The sequence below is a fragment of the Schistocerca nitens genome, chromosome 1, assembly GCF_023898315.1.
Source record: "Schistocerca nitens isolate TAMUIC-IGC-003100 chromosome 1, iqSchNite1.1, whole genome shotgun sequence".
Lineage (NCBI taxonomy): Eukaryota > Metazoa > Arthropoda > Insecta > Orthoptera > Acrididae > Schistocerca > Schistocerca nitens.
The window spans coordinates 86234186-86259138 of record NC_064614.1 but is presented as its reverse complement, the minus strand read 5'-3'; the positions used below and the strand labels follow the sequence as shown (position 1 = coordinate 86259138).

General features: G+C 45.9%; 1 protein-coding gene across 1 annotated transcript in view; it reads right to left on the bottom strand.

The window, feature by feature from the left end:
- The window catches only part of LOC126239043 (protein sax-3-like), a 112160-nt gene that overhangs the window by 47005 nt on the left and 40202 nt on the right, over positions 1-24953 (bottom strand). Inside the window, exons 5-7 of the mRNA XM_049947869.1 lie at positions 18493-18781; positions 17096-17346; positions 10567-10905 (exon numbers count right to left, since the gene is read on the bottom strand). Of these exons, the coding sequence (XP_049803826.1) occupies positions 10567-10905; positions 17096-17346; positions 18493-18781 (879 nt within the window). The remainder of the gene's footprint in view (positions 1-10566; positions 10906-17095; positions 17347-18492; positions 18782-24953) is intronic.

Here is a 24953-nt window from a genome sequence, read left to right as displayed (position 1 = left end):
CTCTAAAGCCTCGTTTATGCTGGGGGGGGGGGACGTCTTGCAACATTGTGGCAGGCTACGGAAATGTGGTGTGCGTCATCTTGTCATTTAGTTCTAAATGTTTTGAAATGCTTACCTACGACATAACACTTTTTCCAAATTAATAAGCAAACATATTAATAGTAAGACTGTATAACAACTTTCAGTGTTCGGCTCCACAAATTTAAATTATTTGTAAAGTTTTACTCCAGTGTTTGGGAATAAACATCCCAGGTTGGGATGCATATACTAAAACCAGAGGAGGGGATGGTCTGATGCAGAGGGGGGGAAATCCCCCCCCTCCCCCTCCCCCCCCCCCCTCCGGCAAATCGCACTCTGGTTATAAATCACTCGTTTCCATTCATTCACTGTCCAGTAGCATCGTTCTTTACACCAACTCGAGCACTGCTTAGCGTTGACTGCAGAAATGTGTCGCTTATGAGGAGCTGCTCAACCACTGCACCACATTCATTGTATTACCTGACTGCTGGTAGCACTTTTAAACTCATGGCCAATTCCTTCCCTTGATTTTATGTGATGTTTTATGACCACCCTCTACAATGCTTGATGCTCTCTTTTCATCAGTACTTGAGGAATGCCTGGTCTTGGTTTAGCTATGAGTGTTCCTTCATGTTTCCATCACCAACAATCAATTTGGGAAGCTTTGGAAGGGCTGAAATATTACTCAGGTGACGTCCAATGACTAGTACACATTTGAAGTGACTGAACTGTATTGATCAACCCATTCTGCTGTTACTGCTCTCTACTGACAACACAGTATTGCTCATGTATCTCGCATGACATCTAGTGGTCAATTCCACATTACATGGGGATGTCTGGACACTTTTGATCAGAGAGTCTACCTTTGTGGGTGTTCACAGACAGACTGGTAAGACATGTGAAGAGGCACTGCTTAAATGGGGGGGGGGGGGGGGGGTTAGGGGTAGATTACAGGGAGGCTCAGTAGAGGGCAGGGAAGGCGAACTGGGGGAAGCGAATAACAGTGACATGAATACAATGCTTTAAAAGTGAAATAAGGATAGACACATAAACTCATGTCATGGATTTCGCTTTCTTAAAATGTGGATGAGTTTCTGTACTGACACTGTAACTTCGTCTTCAGTACTGTTCACATAATCACTGGAAAATGACCATGGTGGCTGAAACTGATTGTTGTAACCAGAAATAAAAGGGCAACTGGTGCTGTCATTTCATTCCAAGTAGCGTTGCAGTTGATGAATTTGGACCATGGTGTTTCATATGCTTGACAAAAAAAATACATGATGTGGTAGAAATAGCTCTCAAACTTTAAACATAAATAATACAAGATTACAGAAGATATTCACCATTTTAATTTATAGTTCAAAAGGGTAGTTTTTGCTATTTACATTACTTACATATTCACATTAGGTTTTGAAATGATATCATCCAAATGATGACCGTTCTCTATTCAGATCTGAAGGTCGGTTGGCTGATTCGGGGCAGGGGACCAAACAGCGAAGTCATTGGTCCCATCAGATTAGGGAAGGATGAGGGAAGAAGTTGGCCATGTCCTTTCAAAGGAACCACCCTGGCATCTGCCTGAAATGAATGGCAGATCCAAAGTCTGCCCCCGAAGTTCCACATGACTCTACTGGTCATGTCTTCCTCGTGGTATTGCCTCAAGTTTGTGATGGATGGCAGCTTTCAGGTCATTTAGTTTTCACAGCTTACAAAGGAAGACATGCAGCTTGTGGTATCCCCAATGAAAGAAACTGCAAGAGATGTGATGGGGGGAAAGGGCTGGACACTAAGACATTGGAAACATTTTGTTGAAGAAGTCCATTGATGCTCTGGCTGTGTAGGCAGTGGCATCATCTTATTGCAAACACACAGCATGATTCGCTGGGTCATTACTGACTGCAAGAAGATGCGTAGCAGCTAAACAGAAAGATCAGTTATTACTGTCACAACTGTGTCCTTTTCTTCAAAAAAGTAAGGGGCTACAGTTTTGAAATCAGTGACAGCAGATCAGACAGTAAAATGATCACTGTGAAGAGGGCGCTCAAGGATCTGTCGAGAAATGTTCGTGGACCACTACTGAAAATTTTTGTTACTGAAGTAGTCTGACAGACGAAAGTGTACTTCACCACTAGCAAGTTGTCCAGTGTTAGCTACAACATCTTCCATGATGACCTTACAACAGGCTCTGTAATTCACCCAATAGCATTCACTGATTTCCTGTACACTCACTATTCAGTACGGGTGGAACTTGATCTCTGTGTGTAAGATTCTCTTTACGGTGCAATCTGGGTCTCCTACAGCTGTTGTGTGCCTATGGACTCTTGGTCTCCCTCTACCATTTTTACCCTCAACGCTGCCCTCCAATACAAAATTGGTGATCCCTTGATGCCTTAGAATATGCCCTACCAACCGATCTCTTCTTCTAGTCAAGTTGGGCCACAAATTTCTCTTCGCTCCAATTCTATTCAATACCTCCTCATTAGTTATGTGATCTACCCATCTAATCTTCAGCATTATTCTGTAGCATCACATTTCGAAAGCTTCTATTCTCTTCTTGTCTAAACTATTTATCGTCCACGTTTCACTTCCATACATGGCTACATTCCATACAAACACTTTCAGAAACGACTTCCTGACACTTAAATCTATACTCGACGTTAACAAATTTTTCTTCTTCAGAAACGCTTTCCTTGTCATTGCCAGTCTCCATTTTATATCCTCTCTACTTCGACAATCATCAGTTATTTTGCTCTCGAAATAGCAAAACTCATTTACTATTTTAAGCATCTCATTTCCTAATCTAATTCCCTCAGCATCACCCGATTTAATTCGACTACATTCCATTATGTTCGTTTTGCTTTCGTTGATGTTCATCTTACATCCTCCTTTCAAGACACTGTCCATTCCGTTCCGGGGCTCTTCCAGGTCCTTTGCTGTCTCTGACAGAATTACAATGTCATCGGCGAACCTTAAAGTTTTTATTTCTTCTCCACGGATTTTAATGCCTACTCCGAATTTTTCTTTTGTTTCCTTTACTGCTTGCTCAATATACAGATTGAATAATATCGGGGAGAGGCTACAACCCTGTCTCACTCCCTTCGCAACCACTACTTTCCTTTCATGTCCCTCGACTCTTATAACTGCCATCTGGTTTCTGTACAAATTGTAAATAGCCTTTCGCTCCCTGTATTTTACCCCTGCCACCTTCAGAATTTGAAAGAGTATTCCAGTCAACATTGTCAAAACCGTCCTCTAAGTCTACAAATGCTAGAAACGTAGGTCTGCCTTTCCTTAATCTATTTTCTAAGATAAGTCGTAGGGTCAGTATTGCCTCACGTGTTCCAACATTTCTACGGACTCCAAACTGATCTTCCCCAAGGTCGACTTCTGCCAGTTTCTCCATTCGTCTGTAAAGAATTCGTGTTAGTATTTTGCAGCCGTGGCTTATTAAACTGATAGGTCGGTAATTTTCACATCTGTCAACACCTGCTTTCTTTGGGATTGGAATTGTTATATTCTTCTTGAAGTCCGAGGGTATTTCGCCTGTCTCATACATCTTGCTCACTAGATGGTAGAGTTTTGTTAGGCCTGGCTTTCCCAAGGCCGTCAGTAGTTCTAATGGAATGTTGTCTACTTCCGGGGCAACTCGTCATAGTTCACACATTCTAAGCGACACTTGAGGTGGTGTAAAGGCTATGCTTCTGGACAGTGGGCGATTGGAAACGAGTGATTTGGAGTGATGAAACACTCTACATCCTGGGGCAATCCGATGGGATGGTGGCTGTGGTGAATGCCTCAAAAATGTTGCCTGCCATCGTTTTTAGTACCAACAGTGAATTACAGCGGAGGTGGCGTTACAGTATGGGGGCGGTTTGGGTGTTTAGGGTGTGGTCCCATTATTGTGCTTAATAAGACGGCGAATGCGGAAGAATATAAACACATTTTACAGGACTGCGCACAGTTCAGAGATGATGAATGTGCCAAAATGACAATGCACCCTGCGTCTGTGAGGATAATGGCTTGTGGACGGTAACTTCCGTGAAATGGACTGGCCTGCCCAGAGTTCCCATCCAAACAAAGTGAAACACCTTGAGAATGGCTTAGAATGAGGACTTTGCTCCAGACACCAGCGTCCAACATCACTGCCTCCTCTGGTTTCGGCTCACGAGGAAGAATGGGCTGCGATTCCTCTGCATACATTCATAAACCTCAGTGAAAGTGTCCCCAGCAGAGTTCAAACTGTGATAAATGCAAAGGGTGGACACAGTCCATATTGACATCCACTAATACATGTTAGGACACTTTTGCTAGCTTAGTGTAAACGACATAGATGGCAAATATTATTCTTTCAAACTGTGCATTAAATTTGTGAATTTCATTTTGCATTGCTTTGTTATTTGCGGTTAAAATTCAGTAGTTATTTCTGCTGCACACTGTATTATGAGGGGCGTTCAGTAAGTAAAGCAACACATTTTTTATTGATAGCAGGTTGGTTTTATTCAGAATTCCAATTCAGCATATTATTCCCCACTGTTACGGCTGCGAAACCCTATTTTCAACATAATCTCCGTTCAAGCGGCGTCCTAATGCTACAGTACTGGGAGGGCTCGTATGCCCGCACAGTACCACTCCACTGGTAGATGTTGGAACCAACGTCTCACTGCATAAATAATGTCCCCGTATCCACGTCCTGGTTGCCATGGAGTGCATCCTTCATTGGGCCAAACATATGGAAGTCGGAAGGTATGAGATCCAGGCCGTAGGGTGGATGGCGAAGATGAGTCCAGTGAAGTTTCGTGAGCTCCTCTCGTGTGTGCAGACTCGTGTGAGGCCTTGTGTTGTCATGGAGAAGGAGAAGTTTGTTTGCATTTTTGTGGCGACAAACATGCTGAAGTCGTTCCTTCAGCTTCCAGATGGTAGCACAAAACACTTCAGAGTCGATAGTTGGACCATGACGGAGTATATTAAACGGAATAACCCCTTCAGAGTCCCAAAGACAGTCGGCATGAATTTACAGATTGAGGAGGGTCTCAGAAGAGCTGGTGTGGTGCCACCCTGTGGATGCCGTTTTGTTTCTAGTTCAAAGTCATGAATCCGTGGTTCATGGCCTGTGAGGATCTTCCACAAAAAATGTTCCGGTCGGCCTCGCGAAGTACAAGCAATTCTGCACAAATGGTTCTTCATTGCTCTTTATGGTCTTTCGTTAGGCAGTGATGAACCCAACGGGCACACACTCCTCTGAATACCCCAACTGGAGGACGAGTGTGTCCGCACTATCTCAGAGGCATCCAGTCGAGCAGTTAAGAAGGGGTCCCTCCATACTGTAAATCACGGGTTTTGAGGCGTTTCAAATATGGCACTTACCCCGAGTACCTATTGTTTTTTTTTTTTTAAGCAACGGGTCTTGGTTTTTGAGAAAATCGATTTTGAGGTTCGTTACGCGGTCTCTATACCTGTAACATCACATGTATTCCGAGCATGTAAGCGTAACGCAGCGGTAAAGGTTCACGGCCAACGCGCTGGAGGTATCGTGATCGAATCCTACTTTTTTTTCAGTTTTATCTCAATGAATATCAACAAAAAGTGTAAGGAGTGCGAAATTATAAAGATATATTCTGTTATTATTTTTTTGAAATATTCATTCCATTTGTGGTTCGCATCATATTCTCCGAATACATCTTCTTCTTTGGAATCTATAAATTCATCATCAATAATGATCTGTCTTTCGGCCTAGAGATCCTGTATTGCGATACATATCTCATCGCCAATTGCAATAGAATTGGCAGAGATCACGCTAGGCGGTGTATTAGTTACGACATTGAAATCGCGGAGTAGATTTTCGGCCTATTTAATGGCATTTGTGATATCGCCTTTTGATTCTTCGTTCAACTCCTCTACATGTGGATCTTCTTGTGGCTGCACCACTGCAGAAACACTTGGTTCTTCCATTTCACAGAATGTTTCAGACACACGGCACCAGAGACGCTTTGCGAGCAACTGACACTGTAGTTAGATGCGAACGTAAAGGAAAGCAACTCGCATCCTCATTGGCCGCAACTAGGAGCTGGGGTTCCCGTTACGGCTAACGGTATTCACGGGATAGGGAACGATAATGAGCGGAGATCAATTTCAGGTAATACAAGAAGCGACCATTGTAAGAACATTTAGAACTCCAACTGCGAACCACAGGCCGGCCGGAGTGGCCGAGCGGTTCTAGGCGCTTCAGTCTGGAACCGCGCGACCGCCACGGTCGCAGGTTCGAATCCTGCTTCGGGTATGGATGTGTGTGATGTCCTTAGGTTAGTTAGGTTTAAGTAGTTCTAAGTTATAGGGGACCGATGACCTCAGAAGTTAAGTCCCATAGTGCTCAGAGCGATTTGAACCATTTGCGAACCACAAAGGAAATGAAAATTTGAAAAAAATTAATAACTGAATATATCTTTAGAATTTCGCACACCTTACACTGTTTGTTAATATTCTTTGGAATAAAATTGAAAAATTCGATCCGATTTGAAAAAAAAGTACAACAGCAGCATTCGAACACGGTACCTCTTTTTTTTAAAAATCTCATTTTGTTCGTTTTCGTTCCTTTCATCTGCTCGGGGCGGACGTCAGAAGACACCCGTTTCAGTTCATCGTTGATCCATTAACTCAGTTTTTTTATTACAGAGGGCAGCTAACCCTCTGACCGAACACGCTGAGCTACCGTGCCGGTTCCTCAGGCGCTGAAGACGTGAACCTACGCTACGCTGACACGCTCGGAAAATTTGTAATGTTACGGATACAGACCGCGCAATGAACTTAAAATTCGATTTTCTCAAAAACCAAGACCCATCGGTAAAAAAAAAAAAACCGTTAGCGAGGTACTCAGGGTAAGTGACTCTACAACATATTTGAAGCACATCAGAATCCGTGATTTACAGTATGGAGGGTCCCCTTGTAAGTGTTTGATTGTGATCCGTCGATGACCTTGAATGAGAGTGTCCGCACGTTCCAGCACTGCGGGAGTCACAACTGTGTGCGGCTGGCCGCGGGCGATCGGCCAGGTTTGCGAGACCTCGTTGCTATGGTGACACGCTTTCGTTCACTGACAGGTCTCCGCAGACATTCTGCAAGTGCGTACGAACATGTGGGATGCTGTGGTTTTCCGCCAAAAGAAATTCAATGATAGCTCTCTCCTTGTAATACATCTCCGCTACAGACGCCATTTTGAAGGCTACGTACAGGGTGGTCCATTGATAGTGACCGGGTCAAATATCTCACGAAATAAGCATCAAACGAAAAAACTACAAAGAACGAAACTCGTCTAGCTTGATGGGGGAAACTAGATGGCGCTATGGTTGGCCCGCTAGATGGCGCTGCCGTAGGTCGAACGGATATCAACTGCGTTTTTTTTTTAAATAGGACCCCCATTTTTATTACATATTCGTGTACTACGTAAAGAAATATGAACGTTTTAATTGGACCATTTTTTTCGCTTTGTGATAGATGGCTCTGTAATAGTCACAAACGTATAAGTACGTGGTATCACGTAACATTCCGCCAGTGCGGACGGTATTTGATTCGTGAAACATTACCCGTGTTAAAATGAACCGTTTACCAATTGCGGAAAAGGTCGATATCGTGTTGATGTATGGCTATTGTGATCAAAATGCCCATCGGGCGTGTGCTATGTCTGCTGCTCGGTATACTGGACGACATCATCCAAGTATCCGGACCGTTCGCCGGATAGTTACGTTATTTAAGGAGACAGGAAGTGTTCAGCCACATGTGAAACGTCAACCACGACCTGCAACAAATGATGACGCCCAAGTAGGTGTTTTAGCTTCTGTCGCGGCTAATCCGCACATCGGTAGCAGACAAATAGCGCGAGAATCGTGAATCTCAAAAACGTCAGTGTTGAGAATGTTACATCAACATCGATTGCACCCGTACCATATTTCTATGCACCAGGAATTGCATGGCGACGACTTTGTACGTCGTGTACAGTTCTGCCACTGGGCACAAGAGAAATTACGGGACGATGACAGATTTTTTTGCACGCGTTCTATTTAGCGACGAAGCGTCATTCACCAACAGCGGTAACGTAAACCGGCATAATATGCACTATTGGGCAACGGAAAATCCACGATGGCTGCGACAAGCGGAACATCAGCGACCTTGGCGTGTTAATGTATGGTGCGGCGTTATGGGAGGAAGGATGATTGGCCCCCATTTTATCGATGGCAATGTAAATGGTGCAATGTGTGCTGATTTCCTGCGTAATGTTCTACCGATGTTACTACAAGATGTTTCACTGCATGACAGAATGGCGATGTACTTCCAACATGATGGATGTCCGGCACATAGCTCGCATGCGGTAGAAGCGGTACTGAATAGCATATTTCATGACAGGTGGATTGGTCGTCGAAGCACCATACCATGTCCCGCACGTTCACCGGATCTGACGTCCCTGGATTTCTTTCTGTGGGGCAAGTTGAAGGGTATTTGCTATCGTGATCCACCGACAACGCCTGACAACATGCGCCAGCGCATTGTCAATGCATGTGCGAACATTACGGAAGGCGAACTGTTGAGAGGAATGTCGTTACACGTATTGCCACTGCACTGAGGTTGACGGACATCATTTTGGGCATTTATTGCTTTAATGTGCTATTTACAGGTGCACACTGTAACAGCATGCGTTCTCAGAAATGATAAGTTCACAAAGGTACATGTATCACATTGGAACAACCGAAATAAAATGTTCAAACGTACCTACGTTCTGTATTTTAATTTAAAAAACCTACCTGTTACGTATTGTTCGTCTAAAATTGTGAGCCATATGTTTGTGACTGTTACAGAGCCATCCATCACAAAGCGAAAAAAGTGGTCCGACTAAAACATTCATATTTCTTTACGTACTACACGAATGTGTAATAAAAAATGGAGGCTCCTATTTTAAAAAAAACCCAGTGTATATCGGTTTGACCTACGGCAGCGCCATCTAGCGGGCCAACCATAGCCTCATCTGGTTTCCCACTTGAAGCTAGACAAGTTTCGTTCTTTGCAGTTTTTTCGTTCGACGCTTATTTCGTGAGATATTTGGTCACGATCAATGTACCACCCTGTATAGCGCTGCCACCTATCGGAACTTCGTGGAACTAAAGGGACTGTCCCTCAACAAATTCCCCATTTTTCAACCGAACTTGGCTGAGAAAAGAAGTGCTTTGCATTACTTGTTGAATGCCCCTCGGACATTCTCCTGGAATCACCTACCTTGGCCTCACCATTGACTGTCACCTCACCTGGATCCCTCATCTCCGCTCCATCCAATCCAAAGCCCACAACCTCCTCTGACTCCTCAAACTCCTCTCTGGCCGGATATGGGGGTTGCACCCCTCTACCATCCTCCACACCTACAAATCCTTAATCCGTCCCATCCTCTGTTATGCCAGTACCACCTGGATATCTGCCCCCCCCCCTAATTCTATAAGTGCCTCGCCTTCTGTATACGCCTCCCGTACCCCACGAGGATCCTCTATGACCTCATTCCTTTCTCTCATCTGCTCCTGTTCCTCGAACATATCCACATACTCTACACCTCCCGCCGTCTTGATCCCCCTCACCTGCTGGTTGCTCCTTTCCTCTCCCATCCCCGCCCCCTGCCGCGTCTTCACTGTTGTGTTCCCCCCTACCCTCGATCTCTACACCCTTCATCTCCTTTCCCAAGGTGGCTTCCATCAACTCTCCCTCCCGGATGATGCCCTCTCTCCCTCCATTTATCCCTCCTATCGACTCTGATCCTCAACCCCCCTCCTTTCCTCTGTCCCTTTCTTGGGCTCCCTCTCCCCCCCTCCTTCCATCCTCTTTTTTCCCCACCTACCCTCTCTCTGCCCCCTTCTCTCCCCTGAGTCTTTTTGCATTTCCCTCCTCTGCCTTTTCCCATTCCCTCTCGCGTCTGCCCTGCCCCTCCCCCCCTTATGAGTCTTTTCCCTCCTTTGGTTCCCCCCTTTCGTTTTTCCTCTCCTTCCTCCTTGTTTCCTCCCCCCCCCCAATCTATCCAGGTCCCCCCCCCCTCCCCCATCTGCCCTCGGCTATGGTGTGTCATCTTTGTGCCGACATTTTAGTGCAGTGTTTACAGTGACTGTTCAGGGTTGTGTGTCTTTTCCGAAGTGTTGCGAACGGACATCGTGCTGTCACTGGGTGTTATTTTATATCTCTTCCGAACAGAAACCAGACTGTCGCCATGTTTTTTTTCATTGTCTGTTTACTATGTTACCTGTCTGCTTCCTGTGTATTTCATTAGCCTTGCCAACCCTTTGCTTTATGTTTTAACTTTCCACAATTTTCCGCCGTTTTACAATTTAAGTCACCGTTTTATCGCCTGCTGTTTATTGTTTCTTATCTTCTTCTTACATTTTAAACAGCCTGTAAGCTGCAGAGCAGCGTAATAAGCTGCTGCCAGCTCGCCCCCTTCGGGGGGAATCGAAATTCAATAAAGGAAAAAAAAAAGTCTCCTGGAAGTGTGAGGGTGTTTGGCAGTGGGAGAAGCGGCGCGCTCACCTCCCAGACGAGCTTGACGGCTGTGGAGGCGACGGGCTGCGCGTCGGCCAGCTCGACGATGTGGCCGGCCAGCAGGCTGGCGGTCGCCCGGGCCAGCAGCCGCTCCTCGTCCGCCCTGCCGGCTGTGCCCGCGGCGCCCGCGGGAACCGTCACCGGCTCGGACAGCGGGCTGGGCGGCGACAGGCCGTGCGAGTTCTCGGCGCGCACCAGGAAGGTGTAGGTGACGCCGGGCGCCAGGTGGTGCTGCGTGTAGCTGGGGCCCGGCACGCGCCGCGCCGACACCACCCAGCCGCCGCCGCCGCCGCCGCCCGCAGATTCGTCGCGCCCGAACAGCTCCACCTGGACGCACAAGAGCACGCGCCGATGTCACCGGGCGAGGTGGCGCGGTGGTTAGCGCACTGGGCCCGCATTTGTGGGGACGGCGGTTCGAACCCGCGTCCCGCCGTAGCGGGACTCTGAATTTCGCCGCGCTGCACTCGTTCCCTCAGATATAAATTATGCCGTCGCAGCGGTATGAGCGCTCGACGGCAGAGAAAATATACGAGGGCTATCCACAAAGTTCATTACGTTTTGGAATTAAAAATAAATAAAGTATTGGGAATTTTTTTTTGTTATATACAGATGAAAGCCACACTTAAATACTACTTTTCTACATTTAAATTAAGGCACTTATCGTAGCGATGGACGAGCTTGGAAATTCCTTCGTCGTAAAATTCGGCCGCCTGCGCCTTCAACCACGTGGTTACCTCTTCTTGAAGCTGTGCGTCGTCATCAAAACGCTGCATAGCCAACCACTTCTTCATTGCTGGGAATAAGTGGAAGTCGCTCGGTGCCAGGTCGGGACTGTTCGGCGGATGAGGAAACAACTCCCACTTAAAAGATTCGAGAACTTCACGAGTGGGGCATTTGCCGTGTGGGCCCGGGCGTTGTCGTGAATCAGCAAGAGCTTTGAGCCCAACTTTCCCCTGCGCTTGTTTTGTATTTGTCTTCTGAGGTTGTGCAGAGTTTGGCAATACCTTTGAAAGTTTATTGTAGTGCCTCTTTCCAGGAAATCCACAAAAATCACACCTTTTCTGTCCCAAAAGACAGTCGCCATCACCTTCCTTGCCGACATTGTCTGCATGCATTTCTTGGGTTTTTGGGGGGAAATTGTGTGCCCCCACTGCATTGACTGCAATTTTGTCTCGCAGTTCACATGCTTAACCCATGTTTCGTCACCAGTAACGATGCGATCGAGTAATGAGTCGCCATCTTTCTCGTAAGCGTCCAAAAACGTTAACGCTGCAGCCGTTCACTGATTTTTGTGAATCTCTGTCAAGATTTTTGGTATCCATCATGCACAAAACTTGTGGTAACCAAGCTTTTTGGTACTGATTTCGTGCAACAAACTTCGTGAAATTTGTGGAAAACTCAGAGAGAGTTCCGTTATTGTGAAATTACGGTTTTCACGGACCGCGGCATCGACTTTTTCGACAAGTTCGGCAGTCACTATGCTGGGTCTTCCACTTCGCTCTTCGTCGTGAACGTTAGTTCGGCCATTTTAAAATTTTATGACCCATTGACGCACTCCACCTTCAGTGGTTATGTTGTCCCCATACACTTCACAAAGCTGCCGATAGATTTCTATCGGTGTACAGTTTTTTGCAGTGAGGAACCTTATTACAGCACGCACTTCACACTTCGCGGCATTTTCAATTAACGCTGACATTTCAACTGTCACAGTAACTCAACGGAGTACAGCCGGAACCTCTCACTAGCACGGCAGGATGCCGACTGAGCGGCGGAATGCCATGTCACCAAGATGGCCGCGCTAGCCCCGCCCCTAACGGACACAAACGAAAACGTAATGTACTTTGTGGATAGCCCTCGTATAAGAAAATGAAGGTACAAAAATTGTAACACTTTTTGTTTTCTACCCGCTCTTGTCTCTTGAGAGCGGAAGATTAACTTACTTATTAGCTAGTCTTGGTCGGATTAATACGAAAAAAAACTTATTAATGTGCAGACGTATTGTGGAAGTTCGTATGAAATTTGGAGGATGGAAGCAGCAACGTAAAATACATTGCATTCAATATCAAGATGCATTTAATTTGTATACATTAGTAATTCCTTGACAATCAAATTTATTGCAAGATTTCGGAGCAGCTACGACTTTTCGTGCGGAAATGAAGCAGGAGATTTTTGAAGAACAAGACCTGGACGCCACACAAGAGAAGACATGTTAACATGCTAAAGAATGAACTCTTATCTACGCCATTTCCCCCTGTTAATCACATTTTGTTATTCTCTGTTCTCTTTCAAATAATTTTTTTAGTGGAAATTGGTTTGACTTTTGCTCAGAAACGCCAGAAGGACCGCCCCAACAATAGCTTTTCCGAATTACGAAATCCGATAGCTTTTCTCTAATACGAAGTCCGATTTCAATTACATTCTTTCCTCTTTTCACAGTTATTAACGATTTTAAAACCCCCTTTTCATTCACCATTTCTTCCCACATTTTCAACCTCTTCTTTTCTTTTCTTTTTTGTTTTTTGTTAACAACTACAACTGGCGACCGCGACAGGACGCGAACCTGCAATCTTCACCGGGACGCAGAAAAACACGCAGCAATGTCACCCAGCGAGGTGGCGCAGTGGTTAGCGCACTGGACCCGCATTCGTGAGGACGGCGGTTCGAACCCGCGTCGGGCCATCCTGCTTTAGGTTTTGCGTGATTTCCCTGAATCGCTTCAGCCAAATGCCAGGATGATTTCTTTCAGATTGTAAGCTTATCTGTCCGTCGCTGACATAGAAGACCGCAAACCTTTCCTTCCCATCTGGGCAAGCTGTGCAGTGACTAGAGTACATGTAAAGTTTACTGGGACAGGGTAAATGCTAGCTACAATGAAGTCGATAATTCGATCGTAATATTGGCATTTTAATTTGATATTCCCCACCACAACTGACAAAATTTACAAAAAAAAAAAAATGTGAATCTCTTTGTCCACCCACACACTTCTGAGAATGGCACATTAACAATTTGCAATTACGCGCCCCTATTACCGGCAGCTGCGTTGATAAATACTCGGCACCTCGCAAGGATAACTCCTAGATCGAGAATATTAGGTACGTTGTTGGAAGTGGTTAGGCGTTGGTGAAAATCTCGCTTCTGAGCACACAAAGAGCTCTAACCGCAGAACTCTGCACGGAACACGCGTTGATGCAGTGCTGCGATACAGACCGTATATCTCCCTTCGAAGACGATGGCCGAGACGCCGTTTCCAAGTCCGTACCGCTCGATGGCTGAAGGCGAAGTCCTTCGACAATTCTCTCGTCTCCCACGCGTACGAAAACGCGGCGGAAGAATACTCAGTTTCGGCCAATGTGGAACGCTCTATCATCGCCGAAATCCCTCCACTGAGATCTACCCAATGATCGAGTAGGTCATAACGCCCCTAGGCAAACGAAATTCCCGTCTTCGCCACGTGTTGCCCAGCACAGGTGGCTCCGAATGCCGGGCTATCCCCAAAAGCGCCGTATTGTCCCGCGTTTCCGGTGGCCGCTGCCTGCCGCCCACGGCGGCCCGGCGAGCTACGGCCATCTGCAGACTTTACATTGCACAATCCTCAACTTCCAATACTTTTCACCAACGCTTTGCAATACAGTCATGATCTGATGCCCTTGCCAGTCCCTTTATTATTAATACTAATGTTGGTAAGCTAACGTCTAAGTGCCCATGTCCTGGCACCTTACAAGATGGCACGGCCGATTTCCTTCCCCATCCTTCCATAAACCGATGGGAGCAATGACTTCGCTGTTTGATTCAAAATGGTTCAAATGGCTCTGAGCACTATGGGACTTAACTTCTGAGGTCATCAGTCCCCTAGAACTTAGAACTACTTAAACCTAACTGACCTAAGGACATCACATACATCCATGCCCGAGGCAGGATTCGAACCTGCGACCGTAGCTGTCTCGCGGTTCCAGACTGTAGCTGTTAGGTCCCCTCCCTCATATCAACCACTCGACAGCAATGTCAGGGCGAGGTGTGACTTGTGGGCGAAGGCTCCGAGATGGGGCCGCTCCATAAGGCAGAACAAAACACACCTCTCAGTTATTCAACTAACTTGAGCCCTGCTGCACGTTCGACACTCTTATGTCAATTGACTACTCCAGACAAATGAGTCTATTACAGCCTCCCTGTCGTTTTGTTCCTATACTGGCGAGGAGAACACAGCAAGTGTCGTAACCCGATTTCCCAGAAATTTCACTCAGGGGAAGAGGAGGCAAAAATAAGAGAAAGTCTCTCTGGGCTTACCCGCAGACACTACATCGTTTCTGAGAAAACGACGGACAGTGTCCTCTACATCTACATCTACATGGATACTCTGCAAATATCATTTAAGTGCCTGGCAGAGGGTTCATCGAACCACCTTCACAATTCTCTATTATTCCAATCTCGTATAGCGCGCGGAAAGAATGAACACCTATTTCTTTCCGTGCGAGCTCTGATTTCCCTTATTTTAGCGTGGTGATCGTTCCGCGCTATGTAGGTCGGTGTCAACAAAATATTTTCGCATTCGGAGGAGAAAGTTGGTGATTGGGATTTGGTGAGAAGATTCCGTCGCAACGAAAAACACCTTTCTTTTAATGATTTCCAGCCCAAATCCTGTATCATTTCTGTGACACTGTCTCCCATATTTCGCGATAATACAAAACGTGCTGCCTTTCTTTGAACTTTTTCGATGTTCTCCGTCAGTCCTAACTGGTAAGGAACCCACACCGCGCAGCAGTATTCTAAAAGAGGACGGACAAGTGTAGTGTAGGCAGTAGGTCTGTTACATTTTCTATGTGTCCTGCCAATAAAACGCAGTCTTTGGTTAGCCTTCCCCACAACATTTTCTATGTGTTCCTTCCAATTTAAGTTGTTCGTAACTGTAATACCTAGGTATTTAGTTGAATTTACGGCTTTTAGATTAGACTGATTTATCGTGTAACCGAAGTTAACGAGTTCCTTTTAGGACTCTTGTGGATGACCTCACACATTTCGTTATTTAAGGTCAACTGCCAATTTTCGCACCATTCGGATATCTTTTCTAAGTCGTTTTGCAGTTTGTTTAGGTCTTAAGGTTATAGGTTATAAGTCCTCCAAGTAACTGCTGTTGTGCAGTCTGCTTCGGCTTCATTTCGAGTGTATCTACATTCTTGTACACAGGTAATCTCGTTCTTCTTGTATATCTTCTCCTTCTGTATGGCATGGCTGTCTGTACTGTGTGGCTGCCTCGAGTCGCCTGACGTGCAGCTGCCTCATAAGCAGTCACTTTGCTACTGATAAGATGGGCGCGGCAGGAAGTAAGCGCACTGATAAGAGCAATGGCGTCAGCGGAAGTACCCTTTAGCAGCGGATCGCGCTTAGTTAGAACTTAGCGCGATCCTCCAACTCTGGCGGCAGCCAGGCGAAGCTCGTTCAAGGTCACCCGCCTTGCGTCGCTGATGCGTGTAAATGCATGGCTGTCTTCATTTACACGCATCAGCGACGCAAGGCGGGTGACCTTGAACGAGCTTCGCCTGGCTGCCGCCAGAGTTGGAGGATCGCGCTAAGTTCTAACTAAGCGCAATCCGCTGCTAAAGGGTACTTCCGCTGACGCCATTGCTCTTATCAGTGCGCTTACTTCCTGCCGCGCCCATCTTATCAGTAGCAAAGTGACTGCTTATGAGGCAGCTGCACGTCAGGCGACTCGAGGCAGCCGCACAGTACAGACAGCCATGCCATACAGAAGGAGAAGATATACAAGAAGAACGAAATTACCTATGACTTTATTAGTCGATAAACGACAGCGTCATCTGGAAACAACGTTTATATAGATAAGGAACTGGAAAGGGCGTATAACACTACCTTGGGGAACGCCAGAAATCACTTCTGTTTTACTCGATGACTTTCCGTCAATTATTACGAACTGTGACCTATCTTACAGAAAATCACAAATCCAGTCGCATAACTGAGACGATATTCCATAAGAACGCAATTTCACTACGAGCCGCTTGTGTGGTACAGTGTCGAAAGCCTTCCGGAAATCCAGACATACGGAATCGATCTGAAATGCGTTGTCAATAGCACTCAACACTTCATGTGAATAAAGAGCTAGTTGTGTTTCACAGGAACGATCTTTTCTAAACCCATGTTGACTGTCAATAGACCGTTTTCTTCGAGGTAATTCATAATGTTCGAACACAATATATGTTCTAAAATCCTGCTGCATATCGACGTTAACGATATGGGCCTGTAATTCAGTGGATTACTCCTAGTACCTTTCTTGAATATTGGTGTGACCTGCGCAACTTTCCAGTCTTTGGGTATGGATCTTTCGTCGAGCGAACGGTTGCATATGATTGTTTAGTATGGAACTAATGCATCAGCATATTCCGAAAGGAATCTAGTCTAATTTATCTTGTATAAAATGGGTCAGAGAATTTCTATTGAATTTTGCAATAGGAACGCAATCAAGTGCTACAGTGATGGACGCTGGTAATGATGTCAGTGTAAGACATACCTGGTAGCCGAGCAGGGACGAGGAGCCGATCTTGTTGTTGCGCGTCCACTGGATGGTGACGCTGGAGGCGGTGACGTTGACGATGTGCGGCCGGCTCGGCGGACCGGGGAACGTGGACGGCTCCGGCGCGCGGAAGAAGTGGATGTTGGGGTTGGTGGGCAGCTCGAGGCGCAGGCTGGCGCTCCACGTGGCCTTCCCGCTGCGCGAAGACGCCACGCACGTGTACAGGCCGCTGTCTCGCTTCTCCAGGTCTGCAGGGGAAACAGTCACTCAAGCTGCTTCAGGAGGGATGTACAGGCGATGGTAAAAAACGTGGAAACAATCAGAAAACACTGTACGTTACCACGCCCAGTACGGTGTAGAAAACCATCTGGCATTCAAAACAGCTTCCCGTCGTCTCAAAATGGTTTAACACAGGTGCGGTGTGGTTTTCAAGGGAAATGCAGGAGGATCTGCAGCGAATTGACGCATGGTGCAGGGAATGGCAACTGAATCTCAATGTAGACAAGTGTAATGTGCTGCGAATACATAGAAAGAAAGATCCCTTATCATTTAGCTACAATATAGCAGGTCAGCAACTGGAAGCAGATAATTCCATAAAGTATCTGGGAGTAGGCATTAGGAGTGATCTAAAATGGAATGATCATATAAGGTTGATCGTCGGTAAAGCAGATGCCAGACTGAGATTCATTGGAAGAATCCTAAGGAAATGCAATCCGAAAACAAAGGAAGTAGGTTACAGTACGCTTATTCGCCCACTGCTTGAATGCTAGTCAGCAGTGTGGGATCCGTACCAGATAGGGTTGGCAGAAGAGATAGAGAAGATCCAACGGAGAACAGCGCGCTTCGTTACAGGATCATTTAGTAATCGCGAAAGCGTTACGGAGATGATAGATAAACTCCAGTGGAAGACTCTGCACGAGAGACGCTCAGTAGCTCGGTACGGGCTTTTGTTGAAGTTTCGAGAACATACCTTTACCGAGGAATCAAGCAGTATATTGCTCCCTCCTACGTATATCTCGCGAAGAGACCACGAGGATAAAATCAGAGAGATTAGAGCCCACACAGAGGGATACCGACAATCCTTCTTTTCACGAACAATACGAGACTGGAGTAGAAGGGAGAACCGATAGAGGTACTCAAGGTACCCTCCGCCACATACCGTCAGGTGGCTTGCGGAGTATGGATGTAGATGTAGATGCAGATGTAGAAAGAGCGACAAAGGACAGCCAGTCAAAAGATGGAACAGGTTGATAGGCCTGATCTGTAAAGGTAGAAGGAGAAGAAGAGGAAGAAGTTGCAAGTAAAAAGTTGACAAGTTAGGGAGTGAAGGAATGTGCAGCGAGGTGACAACAAACGCGGAGGGATACGTCTGCGCAGTGGCGAGGCTTACGCACCGTTGATCTGGAGCGTGCCGGAGGCGGAGACGTTGACGCGCGGGCCGGGCAGCACGGGCGCGCCGTCGCGGTACCACGTGATGACGGGCGGCGGGCTGCCCGCGGCGCGGCACGGCAGCAGCGCCACCGACTGCACGGGCAGCGTCTGGTTGGCGGGGCCGAGCGCGATCACCGGCGGCGGCAGGTCCTCCGGCGCCACGACGCGCAGCCGCGCGCGCGCCACCGCCGACCCGGCCGCGTTCACCGCCGAGCACGTCACCCAGCTGCGGGAGTCGTTGCGAGTCGCGCCCTGCCGGCAGCGCACCAGACCAGACCACTCAGCGCTGCAGTACAGCTGGCAAACGGTAACTTAGCTGCGACAAATTACCGGCTACTGGCGAAGGAAACTACCCATCGCGCCCGCCTCAGATTTAGTGGTAAAACGGCCCAGTGGATAACCCGTTGAAAACTGAACACAGATTGTAACGTACCCTTTCTGTTATTGTTTTTATTTTTTGTTATTGTTTTTTGTTATTGTAGTTGTAGAGATATGAAAATATTGTAGCGGTTGGCTTAGTCAGCTGTACTTCGGAATTTTTTGACATTAAAAGGTCCAACACTTTTCTCTCAAAAATTGGTAATTTCTATGGTTTTTTTTTTTCTCTTTTTGGTACGCAGCTCGCGTAACATGCAACAGAAACAATGAGTTGTAATAGCAATAATGGATGGCAAAAATGGCTTAAATATTTCAACTAAAATTTCTACTGATTTTTACTGAAATAATCGTCATGGCACTCGGTCGCCACTGTAACGTACCCTCTCTTCTTATTGTTTTTTGTATTTTGTTATGGTTTTTTTGTTTGTTATTGTAGTTGTAGAGATATGAAATTATTGTAGCGGTTTGCTAAGTCTGCCGTACTTCGGAATTTTTTGACATTAAATGGAGCCTGAAACTTGTGTAATAAATACTTCGCGTGAAGTGCGATTTGCGGCATAAACAAAAATTAATTGCGGAGATGCAATCCACAGAATATTAACAGAAAAGCTTTAGAACAATGCACACGACTGACTAGACACATTCAGAGGGTACGTACATTCGCGTACGAGTGGTTGCGATCTTAATTTTTTTGTGTAAAATAATTACGTCGTAACACACTCGGAGATTGCGAACGTACAATCAGGGTAGAGGCACGTACTTTCTATCATTCCCCGTGGCCTGGGTAAAAGAACTGCAATTATTTAAATTTAAGAATATTTCTTTTTCAGTCGGACTCCTATTTTTATACGAAAAGGAAGATTGCAGGTACTGAATGTCTCGGCAAAAACACATCGAAATTAATCTTAGCGGCCACCAAAGGAAAGTAGTGAGCACAATCACGTACCTCTATTGTTGAGCAGCGCCGTCGTAAAGATCGTCGCCTCCATCTAAAATTCGCCTTCTCGAATTAACAGAATAATTTGTACTCCATTGGTATGGGATTTAGGCTTCATCTTGACAGAAATTATAAAACACATTTTTCATCATTTAACAAAAAATGGTTCAAATGGCTCTGAGCACTATGGGACTCAACTGCTGTGGTCATCAGTCCCCTAGAACTTAGAACTACTTAAACCTAACTAACCTAAGGACATCACACACATCCATGCCCGAGGCAGGATTCGAACCTGCGACCGTAGCAGTCGCACGGTTCCGGACTGCGCGCCTAGAACCGCGAGACCACCGCGGCCGGCCATCATCATTTAACACCTTCATTTAACACACACACAGATATGAAACTATACAGTACGTCTTTACGCCAGCACATCAGAACAAAAAAGGTAGTTAATACTAGAAGTAATAAAAGAATCTCGAAATTAGTCCTTTGCCTCTCAATGATAAAAAAGTTTTTTAGAGTATTCCTCTGGTATGACAGTCGAACAAGTTTTCTTCTTGTATCTTTGAGATTAAATTACAACATTTTTTAGTTCCTTTTCAAGATCAAGCATGAAAATAGGAAGAAGGTGTGCCGAACTGTGAGAAAAGAAGCACCATACAAACGGTGAGTCATCCAAACTCAAGATAGGCAACATCGAGCAACGTGGCGAAACTGCGGCCTCGCGGTTTTGTGGTCACAGCGTCGGACCGGAAAGAAGGAGGTCTGTGTTCAAATCACTCTCGTTCCAAATTTTTTTCCCCCATAAAATTATGAACTGTCCATCCAGTCATTGACTTTTCTGCTCTCCTTCTGTAGTCTTGGCAATTGTCATATCACATTGTAAGATGGCAAGAACTATGCCCCTTACATGAAGTCATTATAAATCACCTAACTCACGTTGAGCGAACAGTAGGGCTGAACAAAAATGACTGACAAGGCACAATGCATCTTGTAGAGGGTATAGTATGGATGTATTGGAATAATTAATGTCGGGTGATGGTTTTAAAGTAATTCACATGACATGAAAACTTTGTGGAAACGCGTCGATTTACTGGAGGCTAGTTTATCCCAGGGAAGTATTCGAGTGACCGTGGCTGGCGGGGGAGCGGCGAAGGGAAGCGACAATAGGCGGCTTAGGGTGGCTCGAGCTCTGAGAAAGTGGTAAAGGGGCGCGGCCTCCAGCTGCCTTAAGATGAGTGACGGTGAGTGGGTGGTTGACCCCATGCTGGTGTACCGGGAAGCAGACAGAGAACTCGTACACCTGTTGATAAATGTCTGTCATCCCGTTTTCAGTGAAACATGCGGGAAAGCAACGCAAAGCTACGGTGGAGCAGTCAACAGACGTCAAAATATGCGTGTTCGTGACTATAGCAACTTCACTCTGAATTCACGGTATGCAGAGTATGAAGTAAATCAGGTGAAGAGCGACAGAATGAAATACGCCGGCCCCCGATGAGAATGTAGGACTGAGGAATTTGAAGTACTCTCCTGGGAGTCAGAATTCCGGAAAAATTTGTGTTTGTGCAGACGCTAACCTTGGTGGGTGGCCTGGGAGGAGCTAAATAGCAGAATTTGAGAGGAAGGGAAATTTTGTGGGAATTTGTTCCCTTCCCAGAGCAGGCATTGGTCGGCACTGGGAAGCGACGCATAATTAACGCGGCTTGCGCTGCATTTGGCGTAAAAGATTTTGCTGGAGGGGAAACCAAGGCGAAGAGCGGACTGGGAGAAGTCCCCGTAGAAGTCTTCCATTCCCAGCTTGCCTAGAGTGCGGATGTGGCTTTCTTTACTCAGCTTGCCTGAGAGAGAGTGAGCATCTCTGCATTTTAGGACTTAGTAAACGGAACGATTGAGTTTGGAGATAGAAAGTTTTGGTTCAGGTATGTACTGAGCAAGATAGCTAGAAGTGAATAGACGAGCGCAGCCTTGCAGCACCAAGAGGTCTGCCAACGTTCGCATAATGACGCCGCTCCGCCACGCTGTATTCGGTGATATTGCGCCCGCTCCGGCCACTGATTAATTTGTTGGATCACGTCAGCAAAGTTTCCACGATGGTTTCATGGGCCGTGTATTGTAGAATTCTTCTCACACTTTGCATTACGCCTGGGTCAGTCGATAGGAATTACTTTTGATTTATCGTGCTTTACTCCAGACAAATGCAATTTACTACCACTGCCTGTTAGGAGAGTCATGTAATGTGATGAGTGAAGGTCATGAGTTAAAATAAATATGTGCTAATCGACTGTTCCTGTTTTCAATCAAGAAGTTGAAATCCCAAGTCACTTTCTTAATTAATTTTATGTTCAACATTTGCATCTGGTGTTCAATAGCTGAATATAACATCAATGTGCACCCCTTTTTAATTAAAAGGGATCAATTTTGAATCAATTAATGTCAACACTGCCACCGCAGTTCAATCAGGAGTCACAGGGCCTTATTACTTTCTTTGCGTTATTGGACATTGCGGCAGTTTTGCACTCTGTGTTGATCTGTTAGTCAATTACCTGGGGTGAACACACACCAAAACCAGATAGGTGACTGGTTGGGTGTTACAACATACATTGGTTATAGAATATGAGTCATATGGTAAGAATTGTGAGTGTGCGGGTTTTAGTTTGTCAAGTTGCGCAATGAATTGATGCAACAAGTACTCTTTCTACCTGCGTCGCTCGCTGCTGACGAATAACACAACTATCTCTTTCTATCTGTGAATCTACGCCTCGATGAAATCAAGGACTCCTATCCACCCCTAGGCTAACTATTGTGGTACACCGGTGAGATAACCAGTACACCACAATGCCACTCAATATTCGCTCGCAGATGTTTCACTAGTACTCTGTCTGTGTTCTTACTGCACAATAAGTGTGGTGGCCAACACAGTGAACAATGTTAAATCGCGAGTGACTCAATATGGAGTATCACCCTGATTCGATAACAACAGAGGTGCTCTCCCAGTGAAGTACTGAGGAGAGACTTTGTTCCTCGCTCTTTGCGTACACGTATGAGTGCAATCGCTCTCGTTATGTGTTCCTGCTCCAAGAGTGACAACGGAACGGCGCCATTTCTGGAAAAGTTGCAAGGGTATATCATTTGCTGTCTTCCCTCACTCCTCTGGTTCTTTGTGTCAGAAATATCCCGCCAATCAGTGTTGCTCTTTTAAATAGGAGAATGACGTTTCATTTAAGTCGACCAGTGCATAAAGATGTAGCATCTCCGTTAGGCATATACCATCCTCCTGTGAGAACTCTGTAACTACGCAGTTGGTCCGTCAAAAAATGCGTCTTCTCGGTGCTCCCACACAATGTAGTGGAATTTACTTTTAAGTCGAACGTGGGGGTTGTTATCCTTTCGCTCTGCAAAAGCTGTCCTCTCCCTGGGCGGTCATTCCAACCAAAGTAGGTGTGCGCCGACCCACCCCTCTGAAGGGGCAGGCTACCCAGTGGGCCGGCAGCTTTCCTAGAACGAAAATTCCTGTGGCCGTCATGTTGTGTACACCAGCCTCGACTTTTTCCACCTCGGTGCGCACTTGTGATTTACTTATTAGATTTGCATATTGCTTACATGAATTCATACAAAATTGACTCTACCTTATCGAGTTTGGGTTCGAATGAAGCGTCTCGAAGTGCAGAATACGATTGTGACTACGGAGTATGTAAGAAATGAAGGTCAGGAATCCATGCCACCTTACAGAATATATTACCGTCGCAAGTGAATGTGATGAATTGTGAGAGCAGGCGTGATACCGCATAGACCTCTCACAGAAATGAGAACAACAAATGAACTTGTGTAGAAAAAATAGGAGATGCTTATGTCTGGATGTCCTTTCCTTACATCTCGCTGTTGCGAACAGATGTTACACCACAACACAGACATAAATTTGTGAAAAAAAGGGTTCGAGGCAGACTTGAACCCGGATCTTCCCCTTCATAGTTCAACACCGTGATCACATAACCACGAAGCCATTGCTGTTCATTTTTCCTCTCTGTTGTACATCTTGAGCTTGGACCTTTCATTGTTTCTATTTTGCTTCTTTTTTTACGGTTCAGTACACATTCTTCCTGTTTTAATGCTTGATACATGTTCAGTTCTTGATGGGCTGTCCACTGGGACATCTTACAACTGAATATAACAGGAGTGCGATGGCGAGTTTCCCTTCACTACTGGCCCTTCGGTCTCACTCTCTCTCACTACTAACAATGAATACACTGACCATGTGATGTTCGTACTACCATGGAAATAACTGATGAGTAACTGTTAATATTGCATGCCTTTTTACCGATGAATGTGGTTCTATAATTCTGTCACGCTCTATCTGACCATGGATAAATCACAATGACCTTATCATATTCGTACTTTCAAGGAAATGGAATAACCCATTATTTCCGAAGATATAAAAATACTAGAGATTACTGCTAACTGGAACACTGGAAAACTGGAGTCCATTTTTGTTTCGTTTGTCGAAGACGCTACAAGGATACTTCCCGTTCGCTTTCGCTACCGACGGTGCACCGACATAAAATCAAGGACCTACTTTACTATTTTAGATAACGAGTTTGTGAAGTGTGATTTGCACCTAAGAAATTATCGTACAAGTCCTGCATGACGACCTAAAAAAAAGCTTCAAAAATACGGATGTAACAATGAATTTATCGGCTCCAAGAACTGTGCACTCCAGATTTAAGAAAGTAATGAAAAAAATCATAGGTATAAAGACGGACTTGGTTCAAGCACTCTCACTCCGTCGTCAGGCCACGAATGGCCTACTGGGACCATCCGACCGCCGTGTCGTCCTCCAAGGAGGATGCGGATAGGAGGGGCGTGGGGTCAGCACACCGCTCTCCCGGTCGTTATGATGGTATTCTTGACCGAAGCCGCTACTATTCGGTCGAGTAGCTCCTCAATTGGCATCACGAGGCTGAGTGCACCCCGAAAAATGGCAACAGCGCATGGCGGCTGGATGGTCACCCATCCAAGTGCCGGCCATGCCCAACAGCGCTTAACTTCGGTGATCTCACGGGAACCGTTGTATCCACTGCGGCAAGGCCGTTGCCTACTTGGTTCAAGGCAAGT